General features: G+C 38.8%; 2 protein-coding genes across 7 annotated transcripts in view; one reads left to right on the top strand and one right to left on the bottom strand.

The window, feature by feature from the left end:
- LOC127421815 (centrosomal protein of 164 kDa-like) overlaps window positions 1-10,554 on the top strand; it is a 32,934-nt gene extending 22,380 nt beyond the window's left edge. For 4 of the 5 annotated variants that reach the window (XM_051664953.1, XM_051664952.1, XM_051664951.1 and 1 more), the window contains 10 exons: window positions 5,040-5,108; window positions 6,289-6,485; window positions 6,877-7,047; window positions 7,121-7,295; window positions 7,373-7,480; window positions 9,262-9,358; window positions 9,450-9,674; window positions 9,750-9,795; window positions 9,897-10,001; window positions 10,150-10,554. In XM_051664953.1, the coding sequence (XP_051520913.1) occupies window positions 5,040-5,108; window positions 6,289-6,485; window positions 6,877-7,047; window positions 7,121-7,295; window positions 7,373-7,480; window positions 9,262-9,358; window positions 9,450-9,674; window positions 9,750-9,795; window positions 9,897-10,001; window positions 10,150-10,246 (1,290 nt within the window). In that variant the 3' untranslated portion in view covers window positions 10,247-10,554. Of the gene's footprint in view, window positions 1-5,039; window positions 5,109-6,288; window positions 6,486-6,876; window positions 7,048-7,120; window positions 7,296-7,372; window positions 7,481-9,261; window positions 9,359-9,449; window positions 9,675-9,749; window positions 9,796-9,896; window positions 10,002-10,149 lie in introns of those variants that run through there. The other variant, XR_007894100.1, reaches the window with a different exon arrangement.
- A 3,163-nt stretch (window positions 10,555-13,717) lies between these two features.
- The window catches only part of LOC127421821 (SID1 transmembrane family member 2-like), a 38,665-nt gene continuing 25,451 nt past the window's right edge, over window positions 13,718-26,931 (bottom strand). For both annotated transcript variants that reach the window (XM_051664967.1, XM_051664968.1), the window contains 14 exons: window positions 26,846-26,931; window positions 26,690-26,763; window positions 23,995-24,061; window positions 23,836-23,909; window positions 23,073-23,196; window positions 22,701-22,818; window positions 22,466-22,602; window positions 20,092-20,200; window positions 19,929-20,005; window positions 17,342-17,388; window positions 17,138-17,243; window positions 16,907-17,017; window positions 14,565-14,678; window positions 13,718-14,228 (listed from right to left, as the gene is read on the bottom strand). The exon at window positions 26,846-26,931 is cut by the window's right edge and continues 30 nt beyond it. In XM_051664967.1, coding sequence (XP_051520927.1) covers window positions 14,166-14,228; window positions 14,565-14,678; window positions 16,907-17,017; window positions 17,138-17,243; window positions 17,342-17,388; window positions 19,929-20,005; window positions 20,092-20,200; window positions 22,466-22,602; window positions 22,701-22,818; window positions 23,073-23,196; window positions 23,836-23,909; window positions 23,995-24,061; window positions 26,690-26,763; window positions 26,846-26,931 — 1,307 coding nt within the window. In that variant the 3' untranslated portion in view covers window positions 13,718-14,165. The remainder of the gene's footprint in view (window positions 14,229-14,564; window positions 14,679-16,906; window positions 17,018-17,137; window positions 17,244-17,341; window positions 17,389-19,928; window positions 20,006-20,091; window positions 20,201-22,465; window positions 22,603-22,700; window positions 22,819-23,072; window positions 23,197-23,835; window positions 23,910-23,994; window positions 24,062-26,689; window positions 26,764-26,845) is intronic.

Here is a 26,931-nt window from a genome sequence, read left to right on the forward strand (position 1 = left end):
AAAATATGGATGTTTTTAAATGATACATAATCACCTTTACTGAAGTGTATCAAAATTTTACAGTAGCAACAATAACTGTGATATTTTGACAAAAACTTTGTTTCATAGGCTACGTTTTTTCATAACAAATACTATAAATTATTATTATTATTATTATTTTAGAAAGACTAGCTGCATTGACCTTACCACAGTACTGCAGAGCCAGTCATGGTCTTACCTGTGCTTATATGGCATTGTACTGCATATACAGTATAAGAGCAAGCCAAGTACATAAAGGGCTTTAAAGTCTGGACCCCCAAGACTTATGGACAAATTATGGACAAAGTTTTCCTCCTGTGTTGTGTTTGAATGATGTTCGATATTAGGAAATAAGCTGGATAATACAGTTGAAGTCAGAAGTTTGCCAAATACATTTAAACTCAGTTTTTCACAATTCCTGACATTTAATCATAGAAAACATTCCCTGTCTTAGGTCAGTTAGGATCACTACTTTATTTTAAGAATGTGAAATGTCAGAATAATAGTAGAGAGAATGATTTATTTCAGCTTTTATTTCTTTCATCACATTCCCAGTGGGTCAGAAGTTTACATACACTTTGTTAGTATTTGGTAGCATTGCCTTTAAATTGTTTAACTTGGGTCAAATGTTTTGGGTATCCTTCCACAAGCTTCTCACAATAAGTTGCTGGAATTTTGTCCCATTCCTCCAGACAGAACTGGTGTAACTGAGTCAGGTTTGTAGTCCTCCTTGCTCACACACGCTTTTTCAGTTCTGCCCACACATTTTCTATCGGATTGAGGTCAGGACTTTGTGATGGCCACTCCAATACCTTGACTTTGTTGTCCTTAAGCCATTTTGCCACAACTTTGGAGGTATGCTTGGGGTCATTGTCCATTTGGAAGACCCATTTGTGACCGAGCTTTAACTTCCTGGCTGATGTCTTGAGATGTTGCTTCAATATATCCACACAATTTTCCTTCCTCATGATGCCATCTATTTTGTGAAGTGCACCAGTTCCTCCTGCAGCAAAGCACCCTCACAACATGATGCTGCCACCCCCATGCTTCACGGTTGGGATGGTGTTCTTCAGCTTGCAAGCCTCACCCTTTTTCCTCCAAACATAACGATGGTCATTATGGCCAAACAGTTCAATTTTTGTTTCATCAGACCAGAGGACATTTCTCCAAAAAGTAAGATCTTTGTCCCCATGTGCACTTGCAAACTGTAGTCTGGCATTTTTATGGCTGGTTTTGGAGCAGTGGCTTCTTCCTTGCTGAGCAACCTTTCAGGTTATGTTGATATAGGACTCGTTTTACTGTGGATATAGATACTTGTCTACCTGTTTCCTCCAGTATCTTCACAAGGTCCTTTGCTGTTGTTCTGGGATTGATTTGCACTTTTCGCACTAAACTACGTTCATCTGTAGGAGACAGAATGTGTCTCCTTCCTGAGCGGTATGATGGCTGTGTGGTCCCATGGTGTTTATACTTGCATACTATTGTTTGTACAGATGAACGTGGAACCTTCAGGCATTTGGAAATTGCTCCCAAGGATGAACCAGACTTGTGGAGGTCCACAGTTATTTTTCTGAGGTCTTGGCTGATTTCTGTTGATTTTCCCATGATGTCAAGCAAAGAGGCACTGAGTTTGAAGGTATGCCTTAAAATACATCCACAGGTACACCTCCAATTCAGTACACCTCCTATCAGAAGCTAATTGGCTAATTGTCTAAAGGCTTGACATCATTTTCTGGAATTTTCCAAGCTGCTTAAAGGCACAGTTAACTTAGTGTATGTAAACTTCTGACCCACTGGAATTGTGATATAGTCTATTAAAAGTGAAACAATCTGTCTGTAAACAGTTGCTTGTGTCATGCACAAATTAGATGTCCTAAACGACTTGCCAAAACTATAGTTTGCTAATATTAAATCTGTGGAGTGGTAAAAAAAAGTTAGTTTTAATGACTTCAACCTAAGTGTATGTAAGCTTCTGACTTCAACTGTAAGTATAATAGGCTCAAATAAATAATTACAGAGCATTCATAAAGTATTCAGACCATTTTTTCACATTTTGTTATGTTGCAGCCTTATGCAAAATTGCTTTAAAAAAAGAATCACATCAATCTGCACTCCATACCCCATAATGACAAAGCAAAAACCAGATTTTTGATAACTTTGCAAATTAAAAAGAAAAAACTGAAATATCACACTGGCATAAGTATTCAGTCCCTTTGCTATGACACTTGAAATTTAGATCAGGTGCATCCCATTTCTCTGGATCATCTTTGAGATGTTTGTCTTTGATTGGAGTCCACCTGTGGCAAATTCAATCGATCGGACATGATTTGGAAAGGCACACACCTGTCTATATAAGGTCTTACAGCTGAAAATGCATATCAGAGCAAAAACCAAGCCATGAGATCAAAGGAACTGCCTGCAGAGTTCAGAGACAGGATTGTGTCGAGGCACAGATCCGGGGAAGGCTATAAAAAACATTTCGGCTGCATTGAAGGTTCCCAAGAGCACAGTGGCCTCCATAATTCTTAAATGGAAGAAGTTTGGAACCACCAGGACTCTTCCTAGAGCTGGCCGCCCGGCCAAACTGAGCAATCGGGGAAGAAGGCCTTGGTAAGAGAGGTGACCAAGAACCCGATAGTCACTCTGGTTGAGCTCCAGAGATCATGTGTGGAGATGGGAGAAACTTGCAGAAGGACAACCATCACTGCAACACTCCACCGATCTGGGCTTTATGGCAGAGTGGCCAGACGGAAGCCTCTCCTCAGTGCAAGACACATAAAAAAGCACCTAAAGGACTCTCAGACTGTGAGAAACAAGATTCTCTGGTCTGATGAAATGAAGATTGAACCGTTTGTCCTCAATTCCAAGCGTCATGTCTGGAGGAAACCAGGCACCGCTCATCACCTGCGCAATTCCATCCCAACGGTGAAGCATGGTGGTGGCAGCATCATACTGTGGGGGTGTTTTTCAGCGGCAGGGACTGGGGGACTGGTCAGGGTTGAAGGAAAGCTGAACACAGCAAAGACATACAGAGATATCCTTAATGAACACCTGCTCCAGAGCGCTCAGGACCTCAGATTGGGCCGAAGGTTCACCTTCCAACAGGACAACGACCCTAAGCACACAGCCAAGACAATGCAAGAGTGGTTTAGGGACAACTCTGTGAATGTCCTTGAGTGGCCCAGCCAGAGCCCGGACTTGAACCCAATCGAACATCTCTGGAGAGACCTGAAAATGTCCACCGACGCTCCCCATCCAACCTGACAGAGCTTGAGAGGATCTGCAGAGAAGAATAGCAGAAAATCTCCAAATCCAGGTGTGCAAAGCTGGTCGCATCATACCCAAAAAGACTTGAGGCTGTAATCGCTGCTTCAACTCAGTTAAGGGTCTGAATACTGTCAATGTGATATTTCAGTTCTTTCTTTTTAATACATTTGCAAGGTTTTCAAAAATCTGGTTTTTGCTTTGTCATTATGTGGTATGGAGTGTAGATTGATGTGAAGAAAAAAATAATTTCAAGCATTTTAGCATAAGGCTGCAACATAACAAAATGTGAAAAAAATGGTCTGAATACTTTCTGAATGCACTGTTATGTTCATCAACTTTTAAAGTGGGGACAGAAAACTTGTTGACATCAACAACAAATATAATGTCACTTAACACATCCCTTTATACTTGAAAACCATGTACAAAACTAAGCAAGATAAAAGACAATCAAACCCAGGATTCATTAAATACAGGTTATGTTTTTTTACTATGGTGGGTTGCCACTTGTTGTCCAAAATAAAATCTGGTCCCGAAGCAAAACCAGTTGAGAACCACTGACATAGACCATGTCAAGAGTCTAGCTAAAACAGAACAAACGAGAATAAACAATGAAGTGTCATTACCGGATCCTTTAAATAACACTATTTCTCAAAGAACATCAAGCGTTTATCTGAAGTGAAGACCAGACGTGTTGTTGATAATGAGCATCTACGCGAGAGAGGTGATGAAAGTGTATCGTAGTTTAGATGCTCACAATGATTTCTTCAGCGGAGAGATCGGGAATATTGGATTGCACCTGTTATAATCAATAAAGCTGTCTGCGTAACCTGTGGACAAGGATTTCTTTTTTAAAGATAAAAATACTTCTCTTGTCTCTTTCTTCTGGAAAAAGCATCTGCAAAATGACTAAATGTAAAAGTAAATGACTTGTGCAGCTTCATCCATTATAATGGGAGCTATAGTCACTTTTAGAGCTCTACCTCTCAAACGTACTATTATTTGGCATAAATGTCGTTCACCTATCAGTGACGAGACGTGTGCTACAGTTGTAATTACTGCACGTATCCATCCAGCCGTCTTGCTTCACTGAAGCGGTTCATGCGTCCGCTTGTCGTTGCTTTTTCGTAGATCTAAACACTTTAATTTCCATTAGTTCCAGAGACACAGGGAGCATCCAGCCACTGAACAACATGGTCCACATTTTAATAATGGTATTTTATTAAAATCATGTTATCATTAGTAACATTAAGCGTGTTAAAGTCACTATGAATGAAGCGCCTCCAGCTGTTGTTTTGAATGAGGGTGCGTTCCACGCAGAAGTGATGATCCCTATGCCCTATTCCCTTCGAAGACTTCACCCTCCACTGCGAGAGCTTTGAAAGACTTAAAAGGCAAAAGGGTAATTCAGAACTCACTTTTGAAGTCATTTTTATTGGAAATTCAGTTTGAAGCGATCTTACAGTAGACTATCATGATTGTTCTCCCTTCAAAGTGCCCTTTAGAGGGTGAGTCTCAGGTCGCATCTAGCAGGAAATGTTTAAGGAACAAAAAGACGTCACTTCCTTAAACTGTCTTGAAATGGTCTATAAAGCACTTTTTTTGTGCTGTGTGTTATTTCTCTAAGTTAGATCTTCATACACAGTCTTTAGTTTCGTTAAGTTGTTGTTTTTCATTTCATGTTTCTTCAGTTCATTTGTTTTATTATTGTTTTTGAAAATGTTGTTCAACACTAACCTAATGATGTTCATGTTCAGGCATCAGATTTGAGGAAGAAGAGACAACAGCTGTATGAGGAAGGAAATGATGTTCAGAGAGGACTAGAGGTGTGTGTGTGTGTGTGTGTTCATATATAACCTCCTGAGACCCCCGCGTGACTGCTGTGTGCATGATCCATTCCCCTTTGATTTGTAACTAGTAGCACCTAATAAACTGCAAAAAATAAAAATTCTAGAGCTAATTGTTTTCTTAAAAATGTATGTCCTCATATGTGGACAGCGGGACTAAGTTGTAAAAGTTTTAAATAAAATCAATCTATAGAAAGTCATCAAATAGTTTATTATGTGTCCAGGAGTGTTGATTATTCATGTTACAGACATTACATCAGAAATGATCATAATTAATTCTGATTCAAAGTAATGTCCAGCATCATCCAATCACTGCTCTCCTGAACTGAGATCAGTCAGTTTAAATGAATTTCAGTTATGTGTTGTGTGTAGCGAAGCCAAAATACAACGTCCACGCATGTGTACACGGGGTCACACGAGGTTAACACTCCTCTGTGTGTCTTCAATAAAACACTGAACTGCCCTAACTACTATGTGTGTGTGCGTGTGTGTGCATTTGTGTGTTTGTTTGTGTGTGTTTGTTTTCATGTGTGTGTGTGTGTGTGTGCATGTGTGTGTTTGTGTGCGTGTGTGTTTGCTTGTGTGTGCGCATGTGTGTGTTTGTGTGCGTGCGCGCGTGTGTGTTTGTGCTTGTGTGTTTGTTTGTGTGTGTGTTTGTTTTTGTGTTTGTGTGCATGTGTGTGTTTGTGTGCATGTGTGTGTGTTTTTATGTGTGTGCGTGTATGTGTGTGTGTTTGTGTGCATGTGTTTGTTTATGTGTGCATGTGTGTTTGTTTTCATGTGTGTGTTTGTGTGTGTGTGCATGTGTGTTTGTGTTTGCTTGTGTGTGTGTACATGTGTGTTTGTGTGTGCGTGTGTGTTTGTGCATGTGTGTTTGTGCGCGCGTGTGTGTTTTTTTCATGTGTGTTTGTATGTGTGTGTGCATGTGTGTTTGTGTGTGTGCGTGTTTGTGTTTGCTTGTGTGTGTGTACATGTGTGTTTGTGTGTGCGTGTTTGTGCATGTGTGTGTTTGTTTTTGTGTGTGTGTGTTTGTGTGTGCATGTGTGTTTGTGTGTGTGTGCATGTGATTGTGTGCTTGTGTTTGCGTGCGTGTGTGTGCGCATGTGTGTTTGTGTGTGTGTGTGTATGTGTGTGTTTGTGCGTGTGTGTGTTTGTGCAGTGTCTGCCACGTGTGCTGCAGGAGAATCGTGATCTGCGTGAGGAGCTGGAGCGAGTGACATCAGACCTCCAGAGAGAGAGAGAGGAGCGAGAGCGAGAGACAGCAGAGCAGAGCAGGATGATGCAGGAGAGAGAGCGCTTAGAGAAGAGAGTGTCAGTACTGCAGGACAGATGTGAGCAGCTCACCTCCAGAGTCAGGTAACACACACTTGAACTTGGTTTGAATTATTTAGAATGTTAGATTAGTTTGATTCTGCGGCGACACAAATGAACGTTTAAATGTACAAATATTCCATGTATAGTTCATATGAAGTCGTACAAAATGCTTGTTCAGAAAAAAGCGAAAAATTATGTTTCAAATACTTGAAGTTTAGCATGTCACACCATAGGACACTGCTCAACATTTCATATCAACTACCCATAATCATATTTTACCACAAGCTGTGATGGATGGTCCATTGTTATCCAGCCGTGGCAGATGTTTTGCCAAAGATTCATCAAAGAACTCTTTGCTAGCAGTGGCAAACTATCCATTAAGCTGCAAACTTTTGAAGCTGGAGCCGGTCACTTATTGTTAGTTTGTGTGCAGTGAACTGGAGCAGAAGAGCAGTGCAGCGTCCAGGACAGAGAGAGGACTCCTGGAGGATGGAGTGGAAGATGAGCAGAAGAAGAAGAAGAAGAAAAGAGAGAATGTTCTGCATCTGGAGGATCTGGAACCATCGGACTGTTCACCAGGAGACAGTGATGCCAGCGTACATGAGTATGTGTGTGTCTGTGTGTGCGTGTGATATATTCTGCAGTGTGTTACAGTGAACAGTCTGTCTCTCTCTCAGTGTGAGGCAGTATATGTGGAATGAGAGCTTGTCTCTCTTGAGAGCTCGACAGTTTCTGGAGAGACAGAGCGCACATGTGTCAGACAGACAGGCAGCGCTGCGGGCCACTCACAGCAGCCTGAAGGACCCCACGCCTGAGAGCTCCACCCACCAGATTTACAGCAACCTACAACAGGTCGTCATTATATAATGAGAATAGAGGTCAATGGTATGTGCTCATTTAGACACGATAAACACACTGTCTGTCTGTAGGAGGTGAGGGATCTCTCTGAGTTGAGAGAGACGCTTCAGAAGGGACAAACTCTACTGCAAGAAAAAGAAGAGAAACTCAACCAGCTGCAGACGTCACTGACTGAAGAGGTACAACACACACAAACACACAAAGGTCTTCATATTTACTAATTCTTCATCTAAGCCTCACACAAACCTGCTGACATTATTAGATTTAAATCAAAACATGATTTGACCCATTTACAGTGGCAAGAAAAAGTATGTGACCCCTTTGGAATAAATGTGATCTCATCTTCATCAAAGTCACAACAACACAATGTGCTTAAGATAACAACACACAACAGTTATAATCTTTCATGTCTTTATTGAACACATCCCATTAAACATTCACAGTGCTGTGGAAAAAGTATGTGAACCCTTGGATTTAATAACTGGTCAATCCTCCTTTGGCAGCAATAACCTCAACCGAGTGTTTCCGGTATCTGCGGATTAGACCTGCACAACGTTCAGAAGAAACGTTCCTTCTTCCTTACAGAACTGCTTCAGCTCAGACATATTCTTAGGATGTCTGGTGTCTCTCTTGAGGTCATTCCACAGCATCTCTATTGGGTTAAGGTCTGGGCTCTGACTGAGACACTCCAAAAGGAGGATTTTCTTTTTTTGAAGTCATTCTGTAGTGGATTTACTTCGATGTTTAGGGTCATTGTCCTGCTGCATCACCCAACTTCTACTGAGCTTCAGCTGGTGCACACACCCTGTCATTATCCTGTAGGATATCTTGAGAAACTTGGGAAATCTTTTTTCCCTTGACGATGGCAAGCGGTCCAGACCCGAAGCAGCAAAGCAGCCCCAAATCATGATGCTTCCTCCACCGTACTTCACTGTTGGGATGATGTTTTCATGTTGGTATGTGGTGCCCTTTTTATGCCATACGTAGTGCTGCGTGTTCTTCCCAAACAATTCAACCTTAGTTTCATCAGTCCACAAAACATTTCCCAGTAGTGTTGTGGAGTGTCAAGGTGGTCTTTAGCAAACTTCAGGCATGCTGTAATGTTTTTGTTGGAAAGCAGCGGCTTCCTTCTTGATGTCCTGCCATGGACACCATACCTGTTTAATGTTTTCTGTATAGTAGACTCATGAACAGAGATGTTAACCAGTTCCAGTGATTCCTTCAAGTCTTTATCTGTCACTCTAGGGTTCTTTTTTACCTCATTGAGCATTCTGCGGTGTTCCCTTTGAGTTATCTTGACTGGACGGCCACTTCTAGTGAGAGTACCCATAGTACTAAATCATCTCCATTTATAGACAGTTTGTCTAATTGTGGACAGATGAATATCTAAACTCTTCAAGATAACTTTAACCCTTTCCAGCTTTATGCAAAGCAACAATTCTTGATTGTAACTCTTTTTTGCAATTGTCCACGTCAGCAGATTAATAGCAGACTCAAAATGTTTGAGTGCTTTTTATAAGTCAAAGTAGCTCTAACACACACCTCCAATCTCATTTCAATAATTGGATGCCAGGTTTGCCAACTCCTGACTCGAATTAGCTTTTGTTTATGTTATTAGCCTAGGGTTCACATACTTTTTCCAACCTACACTGTGAATGTTTGAATGATGTATTCAGTATGTACAAGAACAATACAATAATTTGTGTGTTATTAGTTGAAACAGATTGTGTTTGTTCATTATTGTAACTTCGATGACAATCAGATTTTAAGACAAAATTATACATACAGGTAATTCCAAAGGGTTCACATACCTTTTCTCGCCAATGTATGAGACTTTCAAATAGCGTGGAGCACTTCGAATGAGGACATTTTCAAACAATTGCCTCGCACAAATGTCACCCAACCTGTACGCACACTGAAAGTCACGTATGTAAGCTCACAGTGCACTGATGTGTGTCAGGTGTCGTATGAGGGTGGCGAGAGATTAGCTGATCGGAAAGTGACGTTTGATGTGACGGAGTCTGAGATGAGCAGTGTTTACGGACCAGAGGCAACAGGTGACACACACACACACAGATATACGCAACCCTCTCTGACCCTCAGCTCACCTGCACTGATGTAGCAATAATCCAGATCTGTGTGTGTCAGTTCCAGTGAAAGTGCAGCAGTTGGCCGATTCTCTACAGCTGATCTCGGGTCAGTTAAACTCTGTTTTAGGAGCTTTGGGTTCACTGACCCACAAACAGACTCCGCCCACTCTGATCCCTCCTCTACAGTCCAGTCCCTCGTGGGCGTGGCCTGTGAACCCCGCCCCTTCCCTGTCCAATGGCCACACACACGTGCTGCAGAATTGCTGGAGCGGCCTGAACACAGGTGACACACACACGCGCGCACACGTTCAGCAGACACACCTGTAGCATCATCTGAACATCATCTCTGTTTCCATAGAAACCAGCAGAACCCATGTGAGCTACTCAGGATACACACCGTTAAGGTGAGGACAAACACACACACTGTTACTGCCTCATTTTGTATATATCATGCATTATTTGTCATTGCATTTCACTGAGTGTGTGTGTGTGTGTGTGTGTTCAGTCTGTCGTCTCTGCGTCCGTCAGTAGAGGTCGAAGGTCAACGGCTACAGGGACTCATTGAAGTAAATAAACGCTGGCTGGAAGCTCAACGGAAAAACCACAACATGTATCCTTTACGAGACAGTATGCACACATTTGTTGATCATTTTGAGACTAATTTCATCCCATAGAGACCAAAAGCACAAACTATTCAGCTCACAGTTTTTGTGATGCTGGTTTCTTTCTATCGTGTTGTTTTCCTGAGCGTCTTTCAGTCCTTTGTTTCCAAACTTCAGAACATCGTCCTCCAGCGGTGGGTTAGTTCAGCTCAGCCTCGACGACAACAACCAGATTAAAGTTCATCATTACTGAAGCAGCTCAATCTGCCCTTAATAAATACACTAAAGGAAATCTGAAAGCAGCTTGTGTTCTCAGGACAGCTAAAGATCGCCTATTGTGTTTTCATGTGTTTTTAATGTTTTGTTATTTTAGAAATATACATTTTACCTTCTTGGAAGCTTTACAAAAACAGGTGTTTTATAAACTTTAGGAATTTAATTCTACTGTGAGTTTTTATGGTTTTATAGTTTCACGATCAGACAGATTTGTTGTAGCTTTGTGCAATGTGCATATCTCATTTGTACAATATTTTTGTATACTTAATAAAATGACTTTATGAATATTTGTTGAAGGTGTGAGTTTCTTACAGCAGTGGATGAAGTTATTCTGATATATTTTTGACTTGCATTCGAATGATGATTTGTCAATGAACAGGTGACTCAAAACGTCATAAGGTACTCTATAGATCAGAGGTGCCCAAACTTTTTCCTACAAAGGGCCAAAAATCAAACTTGATTGAGGGCCGTGGGCCGAAAGTAAAAATGGCATTATATCAAACCAAGGGCCTGAAATTCATTTCTGAAAATGGGGTGAATTCCCCCTTTACACAGCTCATATGGGGGCATTTTTTCTAACCTTATAAAATAACTCTGTCATCCTTTTATGTCAAATACTTTAATTTAAACAATAATTACATTTTAAAATGCACGTTTCAATAATTACAAAATTGCATGATCTCTACATTGCATAATGTGTGTTGTTACTGAAAAAAATTTGTTTCTTCTAATTCACATATTTCCAAATATTTTGTCTACAAAACTAATGCACTGAAACAGAAGAGTAGATGAGCATTTCTCCAGATTTTAAATGAGCAGTTTATAAGAAACACTTAGCAACTACATGCCAGTTGAATAAAACAATGTAAAAATAAACATTTAACAATGAACGTTAGTGAGCAATATGATTCATACACTAAAAGTGGTTAATGTTCTGTCAAATTATTTTGTATCATTATTAGTGCTTTATTTAACATCAAGACTATTTAACACATCTAGATATTATTTTTGTTAATATTATTATTAATTACATTGTAGCATTTGATCATTTTAGCGCGGGAGCACAACACCAAACTGAGAGTGCGAGAAGCGGAGTGCCTGTCTGTGCGCGTTTATGGCGCGAGCCTCCGCCACTGACTCGGTAACATCTGCACAACAGACGCCACGAAACAAATAATGTTCAGCGAAAATTAAAATGAAGATCGCAATGTGTGTATTTAGAGCTATATCAGATTGCAGGGGATTTTTCGTTTTTTTTCTTTTGCCCAGAGCCTCCATTAATTTCCAACCCTGGATGGAACTAGAGATGGAGATGTCTCTTGTATGCTGTGATCAACTAATGTTACTCAATCTCTTTTTGGTGTTACTCAGAGGACAGGATATAAGTTTAAGTCTTTTGAACTAATAATGCTTAATATGACACTGTCAGATATATATATATATATTAAAAAAATCTGTCGTCTTTTGCCCTTTCTATAGTATACAGATCACCTGGGCCGTATTCTGATTTCCATGGTGAATTTTTACATTTTCTATCAGATCTTGTAGTTACTGTAGATAGAGCTTTAATTGTTGGTGACTTCAACATTCACATAGATAATGAAAATGACACATTAGGATTAGCATTTATCAATATTCTCAACTCTCTTGGAGTCAGACAAAATGTGACAGGACCAACTCATCGCCATAATCATATGCTAGATTTAATTCTGTCATATAGAGTTGATGTTGATACTACAGAAATTCTACCGCAGAGCGATGACATCTCAGATCATTACCTCGTCTCTTGTTTGTTGCAATCAGCTAATGTTACTCAATCTACATCACACTATCGTTCAGGTAGAACTATTCTTTCAACCACTAAAGCTAGCTGCACTAAAAATCTTTCAGAATTGTCTCACATACTCAGTAAGCCAAAAAGTCTAGAAGAAGGGGCAGGGCGGAGCGAACCAGACCAAACAACAATTTTTGTAAAATATCATAATTTGTACTTTTAAATAAATGTTACTTTTATGTATATGACCAAAATACAACAAGGCCACATTATCTACGTTTAAAAAAAAAAAAAAAAAAAAAAAAACCTTATTATTTTAATGTTAATGGTAAAGTGTTTAATATGAATAAGCACAATTTAAAAAAAAATCTAGATATTATTTTAATTTGTAGGCTATGCATAGCGGAGACTTTTCAACGGGCGCGAGATTTAAATTTCTCACTCGCGCCAAAACCGAAACTGACGTGAGCTGCGCGCGCACAGCGGATTTCTGATGTAAGACAATTTTACCCATAGTCTAGAGTTCCTTGCTTTTACCACACGACATATTATATCAATATCTTATACAAATGATTTAAAATAACACGTGAGTGTCGTAACATTTTGGTGTAAGTTACCTGCAGGAAAGACAATTTTAAAACAACATGACTCGCGCACTGGTAATATGGCGGTTATTTACATGAATCTCATAGTGTGACAATTTGAACGATGAATTATTAAAGGAATATTCCAGGTTCAGTACAAGTTAAGTTCAATCGACAGCATTTGTGGCATAATGTTGATTACAAAAAAAAAAAAAAAAAAAAAAATGTATTTAAACTCATCCCTCCTTTTCTTTAAAAAAGTTAAGATCTGTGTTCCAGTGAGACACTTACAATGGAAGTCAATGGGGGCAATTTTTGGAGGGTTTAAAGGCAGAAATGTGAAGTTTATAATTTTATAAAAGCACTTACATTAATTCTGTCAAAACTGGTGTATTATTTGAGATGTAAAGTTGTTTATATCACTGTTTTTACAGTCGTTTTAGGGTTTACGGTGTTAGGTAAAGTATATACAATCACACAGATGCGGTTAGTAAGTGATTTTCTCACAGTAAAATCATGTTAACACACATATTGTTTACATCTTGTTTATACTTTTGAAACAGTGAGTATTTTAACATTTACGTATTCTCTTACAAAAAAATCTAAACTAGCCGCAAACTTGCAGCATGCAAATGAGCTTTTGATTCGCCGCAAATGTTTGCCAGGAGTTTGCCACTCTTCGGCGGTAGCGGTGAACCTCTGGAAAACCTTTGGCAACGATGGACTATTTGCCGCAAAGCTCATTTGCATGTGAAAATGATCAGTGGTGAATTTGCGGCAAATTTGCCACGTACTCTCGATTTTTGTAAGGATTGGCCCCATTGACTTCCATTGTAAGTGTCTCACTGTAACAGATTTCAAGTCGAAATTAATTTTTGTGGTAATCAACATTGTAACAAATGCTGTTGATTGAGCTTAACTTTTATTGAACCCGGAATATTCCTTTAATATGATGATTGTGTGATTGTTGTTTACATGTTGGGATAGTTGTGTTGTTGCAGCACTGGTCCAGTAATGTAAAACATCTGACAAAACTTCCTTTCATACATAATACACACAGATGTACATAACTGTAAACAACCGTAAAAAGTCTTTATTCAGTAACCATTTTAATGTACTCTGTAAAAACATGATCAGTGATTTTTCTCATTAGAATCATCGTTAGATTGTTGAATGAAGCAGCTCAGCTTGAATTTACACTCAGAACCATCGCAATTCAAAACCACGACACAGAAGGCCACAGACGCACACAAACGCTGAGAACAAAACTCTACCATTACAGAAATGCATTGATATTTGCAGGGCAGGTCTGAAGCAGTTAACATGTTACATCAACCGTTATTACGGCGACGAGAGGAGGAGCTCTGGCAGTTTGATTGGCACATTCACTGTCCTATCAGCATCAGTTCCTGTATGAGGCTCCTCCCCTTCCGTCACTGACTGGCAAGAAAAGATATTCAGCAGTGAGGCCTTTCATTGGTGGAAACCTCTGGTGCTGCTCTGTGATTGGCCAGTACAGAGTTCAGAAAATATATCCATCAGAACACGTAGATTTTGTCTCTTTGAACCGTGTCGAGGTCGTCATCCATAGTGAGTAGAACCTGAAAAAAAGATGTTTTATTTAAGTGGTGGTCAACTGATATAGATTTTTCAATGGCTGATACCAATAACTAGAGAGCAGGTTATTTGATGGCTGATATAATGTCGACAATTTAATTACAGCAATTTAACACACATTTAAATTGTCCAGTTACTAAATTATATGTGGATTATGAATCTGACACAAGTGTGAGTTAACAGCTGTTAACCAGACAAACAGTTACAGTTATCAGCTGATGCAGATCATTTTAAAAATAAACTAATATCGGTTGAATTATCAGTCACTATTCATTAGATTGAGTTGTCTAGTTTGGGTCTGACTGTTGTTCTGGACTCACCAGGAAGGATCCAAACATGGCGATTGATGACAGGAAGTGCCAGATGTCGTGATCATCAAAGAAGGAGAGCAGGATACACTCGCGGTTGTGCTCACGAGATTCAGCTGGAGTTTTCTGGTGACACAGTTTCATTCTGATCAATATGACTGTACGCAGACACCACACACACCAAATGTGAGTAAAAATGGGCTTTTGTGAGACAATCACTAACTACTTGATAAGGAATTGCAACAGAATGCATGATACTGTCATGTTTAGAGGGAGACCGATATATCGGTGCCGATAGTTGCTTTTTTGGAACTATCAGTTATCAGCAAAAGCGTATGGCGATAGTTGCAGATAGCTTTTTGTTTTAATTCCTCCGTGTTTCTCTGTTGCCGGCGCTATTTTAACTTTATTATCAAGTAATCTAAATTGAAGCGAGGACATGCAAAGAAAAATGCGACTATATGGAAACGTGCCCTATCAGCACATACAATAACAATAAACCTTATTCCTCATTAAACCTCATCTGGCGAAATATAAAGGTTATAAAAAAGCTTAATTTGGTAATATATTTAATTATAGAGCATTGTAACAGCTCCATTGTTTCAAAATAAGAGTTTCTTGTGTCTTTTAAGCTGGTTTACAGTTAAAAGTCCCACATTATGCAAAAAAGTGTAATTTTGTTCTGGTTAATTTTGGGGTAGAACAATAAAATGAATCTGAGATTTTATTCATTTTCGACTTTTGAGGCCTCTATGTCTGAGTCTGTTATAGTTAGGAAAGACTGAGAATTTTTTGTTAACATTCTTAAATCTAATTTTAAAACTATCGGCCGATTAATCGGTTATCTGCCTTCTCCACCACCTTAGTTATCGGTATCGGCAAAATCCACTATCAGTCGACCTCTAGTCATGTTATTATGGAAAAGCACACTTAAAATGTCACTACTAGCTGACAGATATCAGTGAGAAATCACACCTAGCTTTTTTCTTTCTTTTAAGAAAACTAGCCAATTAGAAACACTTTCTGCCTAATAATATTTTTTTGAGCGTCACATTGGCTGAAGATGTCTGGAATCTCTTACAGCAACTTTGAATCAATGTAAAAACTAGATGCAGACCGATATATTGGTTTTACCGATTAATCGGTACCAATAGTTGCTTTTAGGAATTATCGGTTATCAGCATAGCATAAGACAGCATAACCGATAGTTCCAAAAATCAACTATCGGTGCCGATTAATCGGTAAAACCGATATATCGGTCTACCTCTAATATATAAAGTATATAAAAAAAGCTTAATTTAGTAAATATTTAATTATAGAGCATTGTAACAGAGCCAAGTCTCCATCATTTAAAAATAAGAGCCCCTTGTGTGTTTTAGGCTTGTTTACAGTTAAAAGTCCCACATTATGCAACAAATCTTAATTTTTTCTGGTTAATTTTGGGGTTGAACAATAAACTGTTTCTGGGATTTTATTCATTTTGGACTCTCGTGGCCTCTGTGTCTGTGTCCGTTATAGTTAGTAAAAACAGAGAATTTTTTAATAATATTCTTAAATACGCTTTTAGAAACTATCGGTTATTGGCATAGCGCAAGACGGCATAACCGGTAGTTCCAAAAAGCAACTATAGGCAGCAATTAATCGGTAAAAATGATATATCGGTCTACCTCTAATATATATATATATATATATATATATATATATATATTTATATAATGATAGATATAGATAGACATAACAATATTAAATGTATGAGTAAATAAACCTTATATAATTGATAATAATACACATGGTGTTGACATTTTCATTTTTACTAAGAATAAAGATAAAGAAAGGTGATAGTCTTTTTTTTTTTCAAAAAAGTTTTTATTCCTCATCAATAAACCTCATCTGGTGAAAAATAAACACAAACTCTTCATCTGGTGAATATATAGGCTGTAAAAAGCGTCATTTGGTAAAAACTTGCATACAGAGCACTGTAAGTTAGCCAAGTCTCTTTCATATTAAAATAAGATTCCCCTGTGTATTTCAGACTCGTTTTAAGTTGAAAGTCCCCCGTAATGCACCAAATGTAATTTTTTCTAGTTATAATTGAGATTTTGGTTTCACAATAAACTACTTTTAGGATTTTATTCATTTTGGACTCTTGTAGCCTCGATGTCTCTGCCCTTCATAATAAGGAAAGACTAAGATTTAGATTTTTTTGTCATTCTATAAATTGATTTTAGAAAACTATCGGCCGATTAATCGATTATCGGCTTTTCCCACCACCTAGTTATCGTATCGGTCGACCTCTAGTAAGAACCACTTACAGAAGTTAAAAAACCTAATTTAGAAGTGTGTGTGTGACTTACCTGCCATGTACTGAGACCCTGAAAGAAGAAGAACAGAGCGAAACCCCAGACGACCGCAGTGAAGAGAATACACACTAGAGCCAGACACTGGATACGCTCGCCGCTGCGCAACTACACAACACAAACACAGTACACAACAGAAAAATGTCATCATTCAAAGAACAAACATGAAGCCCCTCCCACAGAGAGTGTATGATGATGTCATAACCATTGTTAGCAGCGAGAGCGCACCTTCATTATGATGTAAAAAGCGAAGTAAAGCAGCAGGTTACAGATGGCGATGGCCAGCAGGTATGAGGCGAAGTCGTTGGGTCGTTTGATGAGGCCGTATGCCGCCCTGCAAACACACATATACACACACACACAGAGGTCATATGTGTGCTTGTATCCTTGTGATTCAGAGAGAGAGAGATGTGATGATACAGTTTAACTCACAGTGACCAGTTCACAATGTTCCCCATCACCAGCAAAACCATACGATCCTGCAAAGAGACACACACACATCAGACAGACAAATATCATTACATGCGTATGCTGATAATAGAGTCTCAAAACAAACAACTTACTACACAAGCTATTCTGGAATGTGTCAGTCAGTTGAGATCACCATTTATACAACAGTTCAACAAAAAGTAATATTGAATACATTTTATGTTTCAGACCAAAATTGGCCAGTTTCGGCATTGCTTCAGTGCAAACAGTTTCAAAAGAGGCCAAAGCATGAAAACACAACACCATACAAGTGGTGTTTCGTTCATAAACGAATCAGTGTTTCTGAATGAAATCATTCTTGTTCACTTCCATTGTTTCAGTCGTGATTCAATGATTCAGTGAGTCACTCGTAACATAAAAAATGCCCATTTGTCACCACCTGCTGCCGTAAAAGATGTAATATACAGAAATGGTTACTGAAGCAGTCAGTAAATGAAATCAAAATGTACAATTAATCAAAATCCTCTCCACTAAAGTCAGTCATTGTGGAGTGTCAAGGTGGTCTTTGGCAAACTTCATGCGTTCAGTAATGTTTTTGTTGGAAAGCAGCGGCTTCCTTTGTGATGTCCTGCCATGAACACCATACCTGTTTAATGTTTTCCGTATAGTAGACTCATGAACAGAGATGTTAACCAGTTCCAATGATTCCTTCAAGTCTTTATCTGTCACTCTAGGGTTCTTTTTTACCTCATTGAGCATTCTGCGGTGTTCCCTTTGAGTCATCTTGACTGGACGGCCACTTCTAGTGAGAGTACCTATAGTACTAAATCATCTCCATTTATAGACAGTTTGTACACATCAGCAGATGCTTCTTGTGAATAGCAAACTCAAAATGTTGGAGTGCTTTTTATAAGTCAAAATAGCTCTAACCCACACCTCCAATCTCGTTTAATTAATTGATGCCAGGTTTGCCAACAACTGACTCTAATTAGCTTTTGTTGATGTCATTAGCCTAGGGGTTCACATACTTTTTCCAACCTACACTGTGAATTTTCAATGGGATGTGTTCAGTATGTACAAGAACAATACAATAATTTGTGTGTTATTAGTTAAAACAGATTGTGTTTGTTCATTATTGTAACTTAGATGAAGATCAAACAATATTTTAAGACAAATTTATACATAAATTCAGGTCATTCCAAAGGGTTCACATACTTCTTCTTTCCACTGTATGTGTTACATTCTCAACACTGCCGTAAGAGTCACTATAGTGGTCATTAGTGTCAACCAGAGACTGAAAACGTTCCAAGGAACAAAAACAAACATAGCAGAACATAACCGAGAACGGCAACAAAGTCCCTTTCAAATGTTCTGGAGTGAAAACTTTATTTTTAAATGTTGGTAACCGGTTAATTTCATTACGTTAAGTCTAAATGGTTTATTACAGTAAATTTTCGAAATTATACCACTTCCTGTTGCCTGAACAATTAGGCTTCTCTCTTTTTATTTGAACATGATGAGCATGTGCTTTGATTCTGAAGAACACTGCTGCATCACACATTTCTTTGCTTTAAAGCATGTTGTGGATGCAGCCTTCTATAACATGATGGAGACCTTTTAGACTACTAGATAATTGTCATAAAATGTCATTTTAAAAAAAGAATGTTATTAACCATTCTTTAATTTAGTTCTAAATAAGGCTGTCAGTCGATTATTTTTTTTAATCGCGATTAATCGCTTTTGTTTTTTGTGATTAATCGCAGATTTTGAAAATACAGAAATTTGACACCATATATACTTATTTTCCTGTCAAAATGCATTTATTTCCATCTTAGGAAAGAAAACAAAATATAACAATATAATGCTTTATTAAAATGTTCGAAACAAAGCCTTCCACAATATAATGTCACCCATTAACATTAAACGTTTACCAAAGTCTAATTGGGAGGTTGACTTATTGAAATAATTATTCCCCATAGGTTGAGTATTCATTCATATTTTCATTAATTTCATGTTTCTATATAAATGATTTTACATTTAAAATAATCATCTCATAACATTTGTTATGCATTTGCAACTTCTGTGTAAATGCATTTATTCCTGCTCTGTGAAATACATCTAATTGCCACTTAAGATGCAGCTTCTGTGCCACCTTTACTGTGTAAAGATGGCTTTAGTCCCCATAAGTTTAGTATTCATTGCAGTGGGCATTCAATCTCTTAAACTCTCATCCTCCACAAAATTAATGAATGAAAAACATTTTGTTTTTAGTCCCTGTTGTCAACTGTCTTCTTCTACAGTCAGTTTTCTCTTTCAGATCCATTACTGACATGACAGACAAAAAGAGTCTTGCTGAGCAATTAAGTAAAACTGTTGTTTATACCTGAATAATAACACATCTGGTTTAATGCCACACACATTTGAAGGAAGTTCTATAGCCCTCTTGAATACTGGTGTTTATTACTGCCACAGTAACACAAGAACACATGTTAAGAGTGGGACCACACACTTGCAATGCATACACATCTGTGTTTGTGTCCTTGTGTACAGTATGTTTGTGGCATGAGGCTGTGAGTGTGTTTGTACTTACGATGTACATGGGTCCACTGCACTGACGAATACAGTCTGTGTAGATCACATACAACATCCTGCGCAAGATCCCAGAGTCTAAAACACACACACACACACATCTGAGTCAAAGGGAAACACACTGAATATGTCGTGTGTGTGTGTGTGTGTGTGTGTTTACTCACTCAGTCTCCAGCGGCCCATGTAGTACAGTTGTGTGCTCAGCAGCAGTGTAGCCAGAATGTGTATGACAGAGAAGACGATCCAAAACACTGTGTTACCCTTACCGAACACCTAACACACACACACACACAAAGAGATGAACAACACAATTTTACCACAAAGGTGTGCATGGCCCCGTTTTCACCTGGTATTAACATGCTTCTTGGATCACACGTGATCAATGCTATGTACAGGTACACGGGTACAAAATGTTTTGTGATCCGATCACTCAAACCACATGCTTAGAATCCGCCCTCTTGCCTGTCAATCAACCACTGCACTAAAACAAGGCTTTGAAACACTGCTGGTTACATACAGCTTAAATAAAAACAAGATCAAAAAATTGGCAAAGCTGAAACATTTATATGCACAAGACTTCACAGAACTTCTTCAGTATGACTAATTATTTGTTTTGGATAAAAGTGTCTGCTAAATGAGTAAAAGTTCACTTAATAGAGGTAAATAACAATGAGCGTTCCACTTTAAATGTCAAGTTTGCAATTTCATTAAAATTTGGAGGTATATTTGGAAGATAACTTTATGTGCTTTAAAGGGATAGTTCACCCAAAAATGAAAATTCTCTGATAATTTACTCACCCTCATGTCAACTGAGAACACTTTTGAAGATTTGTCGAAAAAGATCCAGGCTCAGCAGGTCCTTAGAATGGGAGTGGATGGTGATTAGATATTTGTAGGTGCAAAAAGCACAGATAGTCAGCATAAAAGTAATCCATCATAACTCCAACGGTGACATTAATGACTCTAAAGTGAATCAATCACTTTGTGTGTGAAAAAGAACGATATTTAAGCACTTTTTAACTATAAAAGTTCGATTCCAGTCAGGCGTTGACGAATGGCCGAATTTTCCCGAGTGCTCCTGTGAAGTAAGTGCGTTGGCTCATTGGTTGTGTGTCTGTCACACGTCAGTTCACGTGCCATCGTGCTTACATCACGGGAGCACTCGGGTAAATTCGGCCATTCATCAACGCCTGACTGGAATTGAACTTTTATAGTTAAAAAGTGCTTAAATATCGTTCTTTTTGATTGATTCACTTTAGAGTCATTAATGTCACTGTTGGAGTTATGATGGATTACTTTTATGCTGACTATCTGGGCTTTTTGGACCTACAAATATCTAATCACCATCCACTCCCATTCTAAGGACCTGCTGAGCCTGGATCTTTTTCGACAAATCTTCAAAAGTGTTCTCAGATGACATGAGGGTGAGTAAATTATCAGAGAATTTTCTTTTTTGGGTGAACTATCCCTTTAAACTTGAGATGCATGTTAACCCTTTATGCTCGGATGGGCCCAAAAAAAAAAATCAAAATCAAAATATTAATAACTACATTCTTGACCAACACAAAATAGGTATCGTTTGAAAGTTTAGTAGCTCTACTTTCCAATGCATGTAGACATTATGACCAAAACTGAACAAGTGCTTTGAAATTTGCAGACAAATCAGAAGTGTTCTGTTTTGATCATTTATATAAAACAAATTGCACTGTACATACTATTGTAATCAGTATAAACATTATAACTTCACAAAAAATAAACAGAACATTTAATATCACATACAATTACTCAAGAGGAGCTGATTATCTTTAAAATGAGACCACCAACAATGTAATGAGATGCATAGATCATTAGATAACCCATCGGGAGCACAATGTGGAAACAGCATCTGGCAACAAACACGTTAGCTTTCCTGGATCAGATATGAATCAGAAATGCTGTAGCATCATGGAATGCTAAACAAATCGGATTGGGTTCAGACTGCTCCAACCAGTGGTGATAGTCCTCCATATTTGGGCAGAGAATCCTGTGATCAATCACTCTAATTAAATATGACCACCAGGAGATGGCGCCAAATACATGACACAGACTCAATGATGACTCAAATGACACAGAATGAAACTCATTCTGTGAAATCTCATTACTAAAATCATGTCTGCATGCTATGCAAACCTTTAGTCATTGTTGTGTTTGCATGTGTAATTAGTTCTTATGTACAATTATTAAAAATTAAAAAGTTACTTTTTGGCTCAAGTTGTTTTGTGATTTTTCAGCAGTTTCTTAGGCTGAGAGTCTCAGAATTTATCATAATCTATATCATAAAAAAATTAGAAAAGTCTTCTTTACAATGATACCAAACACTTTTAACTGTTTTTTTATTTTTTTATTAGCCTTTGATTTTGGGAATGCCACGGAAACAGGAAATCTTTAAAAACACCTTCAGAGCTTAAAGGGCTAATACCAGGTGTAAACAGGGCCTGTGTGTGTATGAGTGAGTGTGTGTGTGTGTGTGTGTGTGTGTGTGTGTGTGTGTGCTCTCACCACCCCCAGCACAGAGAAGAATATGACTGCAGCCAGACAGGCGTATGCAGAGTACGCGCTGGCGTTGATGTCTGGATGTCTCTTCTGATAGAGCTTCAACATACACAATCCAGCGATCATATACATGAATGACGTGTCTGAAACACACGATACAATCATTTCCATTAGAAACATCACAATGCCAGTGTAGATTAACTCTGAACACTGTGTGTGAACAACCATCACACACACTCACCGAACTGAAAGTTGGTGTAGTTTGGACAGACGTGGTAACAGGCGCTCAGCAGCCCCTCCATCATCAGGGCGGTGCCCATCGCATAATACAAGCCAAAGTGCTTAGGAATACCACACTCCTGAAAAACACAAACATCTCCTGTGTGCTTATAAAGCTTGACATGCTGGTAATAAAGTGTGTTTGAAGCACAGTGAGTAGTCTTAAAGTGTGGAGGTAACCAAGTGATTGTATGTATTGTATGTGGGTTGTTATAAAAGTCTGAAGTGTTGTTATTAAGGAGAGGTTATTAAGCTTCATATGGTGGTCATATAGAGATTTTTTTTAAGGTTGTGAGTAGATTATAAAGCTTCATACATGTTGACTGGTGCTCACCAGTGCTTTGCTATCTTTGCGTTCAAGTGCACGGTTATGAAGGATGTCCCGCTGCAGAATGATGAACAGGAAGAGCAGCCCCAGCATCACGTAACCAAGGTTACTCAGGATATTATTAAACGAACTGAAAACATCAAGACACACATTTACATTTAGCTGAGAGCACAGCTGTTTTAATAGTGCTACATTTCAGTTTAATATGCATTAATTACTTCCACATTAAAGAGGTCATGACATGCCTTTTTTATTATTATTATTTTAATATGTTCCTTGAGGTTCACTTATAATATCAGTGAAGTTTTTTTGCACAATAAGCAGTCACATATTTGTAAAACATGATAATTTCCCACCCTCATTCTGACCCTCTGTCGGTTTAGGTGCTGCTTCTCCTTTAAGACTTGACAGTACACGCCCACTGTTCTGATTGGCTCTCTGCTCTTGATTGATCTGCTCTCGCTACTTGCCATCTCACTGCTTACCGCTACTACTGGGCTACAGAAGTGATTTAAGGTAAAGTAGGCGTTGATGTGTTGTTGTGGAGGCGGTCAGATCCAAATGTCTACCACAGTGACATCACAATGTGGAGGAAGTCGAGAACGAGTCGTTTTGGCAGCTTGGTTTCATCAAATGCTCTTTTTGCAGTGAAGAGGAAGTTTTGAGTTCTGAAACTTACAGTATGTTTTTATAATACAATGACCTCTTAAATGTCAAAATATCAATGACCCCTTTAACTGATGAATGTACAGAATGTTAGTTCAGACACCTTAGAGCCCCGAGAGGGTGTGCGCACAGGAAGTTGTAATAACAGATGTCCTGGTTTCCTGTGACATTTACAACCTATCAGAAACATAAATCTGTCATTATAAAGACCTATAAAGACAAGCAAACACAATAAGAAACTTTAACATCAAAGATTTCACACCGTTTGATAGGTGATGACCAGCTGAATGACAGGAAGAGCGTAAAACACTCCGATCGTAGCAATGTTCCTATAGAGAGAACACACACACACACCCACACACACACACACACACACATCAGAATAGTTACAGACAGTTTAAGTTTAAGGTTTGGCTGGTTAGCTTCCGCTACAACATTCAGTGTGCAAAAAGCATCTTTCTCCAGGGACAGCTTTTCGAAAGTAATTGTGTAATCTGACAAAATAAAAATTATTAGCAAGCAGCAAATTAGCGTTGCACAATTAATCGAAAAATGAATCACGATTACGGCTGCTGAGATTATGTGATCGTGAAAACTAACAATTACAGCATTCCATTTAAGTCTCTTCTGGTTTCTATTTACGTGTTTTTGCAGAGACTTAGTATTTTAACCAATCCAAGACATGTCCGTTGAGCAATGAAACAGCTATGGCAAATCGGAAATGCTTAAAGTAGTCTACAGTCCTAACAATAATGACAACCAATCCTAATGTGCAAGTTTTAAATGGTCTGATGCCCAGAAGCTTGCTTTACATTTCTGTTCACAGTGGCACATGAAAATGAATGCTGAAGAAACTTCCCCTGATGAGACCTGGCTGGAGTCACTCAGCACACCCTGGATTCAAACTCGCGACTCCAGGTGTGATAGTCAACGCCAATACTCGCTGAGCTACACAGACCCTCACTTCTCATTTCTTAAACAACCATGTCAGAAGATGTATCCTGTGGTCGTAGAAAAGATGTTACTGTGTTTCAGAAGGGGCAAATTATTGTCCTGCATCAAGCAAAGAAAACAACTAAGGAGATTGCTGAAATCACTGGAATTGGGTTAAGAACTGTCCAACACATTATTAAAACCTGGAAGGATTGTGGTGAACCGTCAGCTTCACAGAAGAAATGTAGTCGTAAAAAAATCTTGAATGGTCATGATCAGAGATCACTAAAACACTTGGTGAAGTCACATTGTAAAAAATCATCAGTAGAATTCACGGCTGTGTTTAATAGTGAAGAGCATTTCCACACACACAATATGACGAGAACTTACAGGATTGGGACTAAACAGCTGTGTGGCCACAAGAAAGCCACTTGTTAGTGAGGCTAATCAGAAAAAAAACAACTTCAATTGACTGTGGAGCGATGGAAAAAGGTCATATGGTCTGATTAGTTCAGATTTACCCTATTCCAAAGTGACGGGCACGTCAGGGTAAAAAGGGAAGCACATGATGTACCCGTCATGCAGAGTGCCCACTGTACAAGGCAGTGTTGTGATCTGGGGTTGCTTCAATTGGTCAGGTCAAGTCTCAGCAATGTTATGTGGCAATAATGAAGTCAGATGACTACCTGAATGTACTGAATGAGCAGGTTATCCCATCAGTGGATTTTTCTTCCCTGATGGCATGGGCATATTCCAGTACAACAATGCCAAGATTCATCGGGCTCAGATTGTGAAAGAGTGGTTCAGGGAGCATGAGGAATCATTTTCACCACAGAGTCCTGACCTTAACTCCATTGAAAGTCTTTGGGATGTGCTGGAGAAGACTTTACGGAGTGGTTCGACTCTCCCGTCATCAACACAAGATCTCAGCCAAAAATTAATGCAACTCTGGATGGAAATAAATGTTGTGACGTTGCATAAGGTTGTCGAAACAATGCCATGACGAATGCGCGCCATAATCAAAGCTAAAGGTGGTCCAACTAAAGATTAGAGTATGCAACTTTTATTTTGGCCAGTTAGTGTATTAATCAACAATAATAATTGGGATTGCAATATCAAGGGCAATAATCGACAGTTATGATTTTTGTCATGATCACGCAGCCCTACTGCATATGTGTCATTATATTATAGCAGATGTTTTACCAGTGCACCCAGACTCAGAGTTTATATTTTATTATATATATTTTTGAATTAATATTTTTCCCTGTCTGTTGATGTCACAGCTTGCTAGTGAAGGGTTTGGAGTTATTAGTGAGAGTGATTAGTCACAAGGCATTTATGGCTTAGGTTATTGACTTAAAAAGTTAGTTAAAAAAAGCCCTGTGAGTGTGTGTGTGTGACTGTGTGTTTGTGTGAGTGCGTGTGAGTGTGTTTGTGTGAGTGCGTGTGTTTGTGTGTCTCTGTGTGTGAGTGTGTTTGTGTGTGTGTGTCTGTGAGTGTGTGTCTGTGAGTGTGTGTTTGTGTGTGTGTGTGTGTGTGTGTGTTTGTGTGTGAGTGTGTTTGTGTGTGTGAGTGTGTTTGTGTGTGTGTGTGTGTGTGTGTGTTTGTGTGTGAGTGTGTGTGTGTCTGTGAGTGTGTTTGTGTGTGTGTGTTTGTGTGTGTGTTTGTGTGTGAGTGTGTGTTTGTGTGTGTGTGTGTGTGAGTGTGTGTGTCTCTGTGTGTGTGTGTGTGTGTTTGTGTGTGAGTGTGTTTGTGTGTGTCTGTGTGTGTGTGCTTGTGTGTGAGTGAGTGTGTTTGTGTGTGTGTGTCTGTGTGTGTGTGTGTGTGTTTGTGTGTCTCTGTGTGTGTGTGTGTGTGTGTTGTGTGTGTGTTTGTGTGTGAGTGTGTTTGTGTGTGAGTGTGTGTGTGTGTGTGTGTGTGTGTGTGTGTGTGTGTGTGTGAGTGTGTGTGTGTGTGTTTGTGTGTGAGTGTGTTTGTGTGTGAGTGTGTGTGTGTGTGAGTGTGTTTGTGTGTGAGTGACTCACCAGAAGTAGATCTGGTATTTCTTGCTGAGGATTCGTTTGTCTTTGCGAGCGAGGTCAGACACACATAGAAACTTCTGTGGTGAAGAGAGAATCAAAGTAAATTCAAAACTCATACACATTTTTCTTCAGTTTCAATACTGAAACTGTTTTTTGCACCTTTGTCCGGACGATGTTCTTGTCCGAGTCGATGTCGGCGAGCGTGTCGTAATCATCCTCTTCTACTGAACTCAAAGACTCTTGAC

Source organism: Myxocyprinus asiaticus, chromosome 31 (assembly GCF_019703515.2).
Source record: "Myxocyprinus asiaticus isolate MX2 ecotype Aquarium Trade chromosome 31, UBuf_Myxa_2, whole genome shotgun sequence".
In the NCBI taxonomy this organism is placed as follows: Eukaryota; Metazoa; Chordata; class Actinopteri; order Cypriniformes; family Catostomidae; genus Myxocyprinus; species Myxocyprinus asiaticus.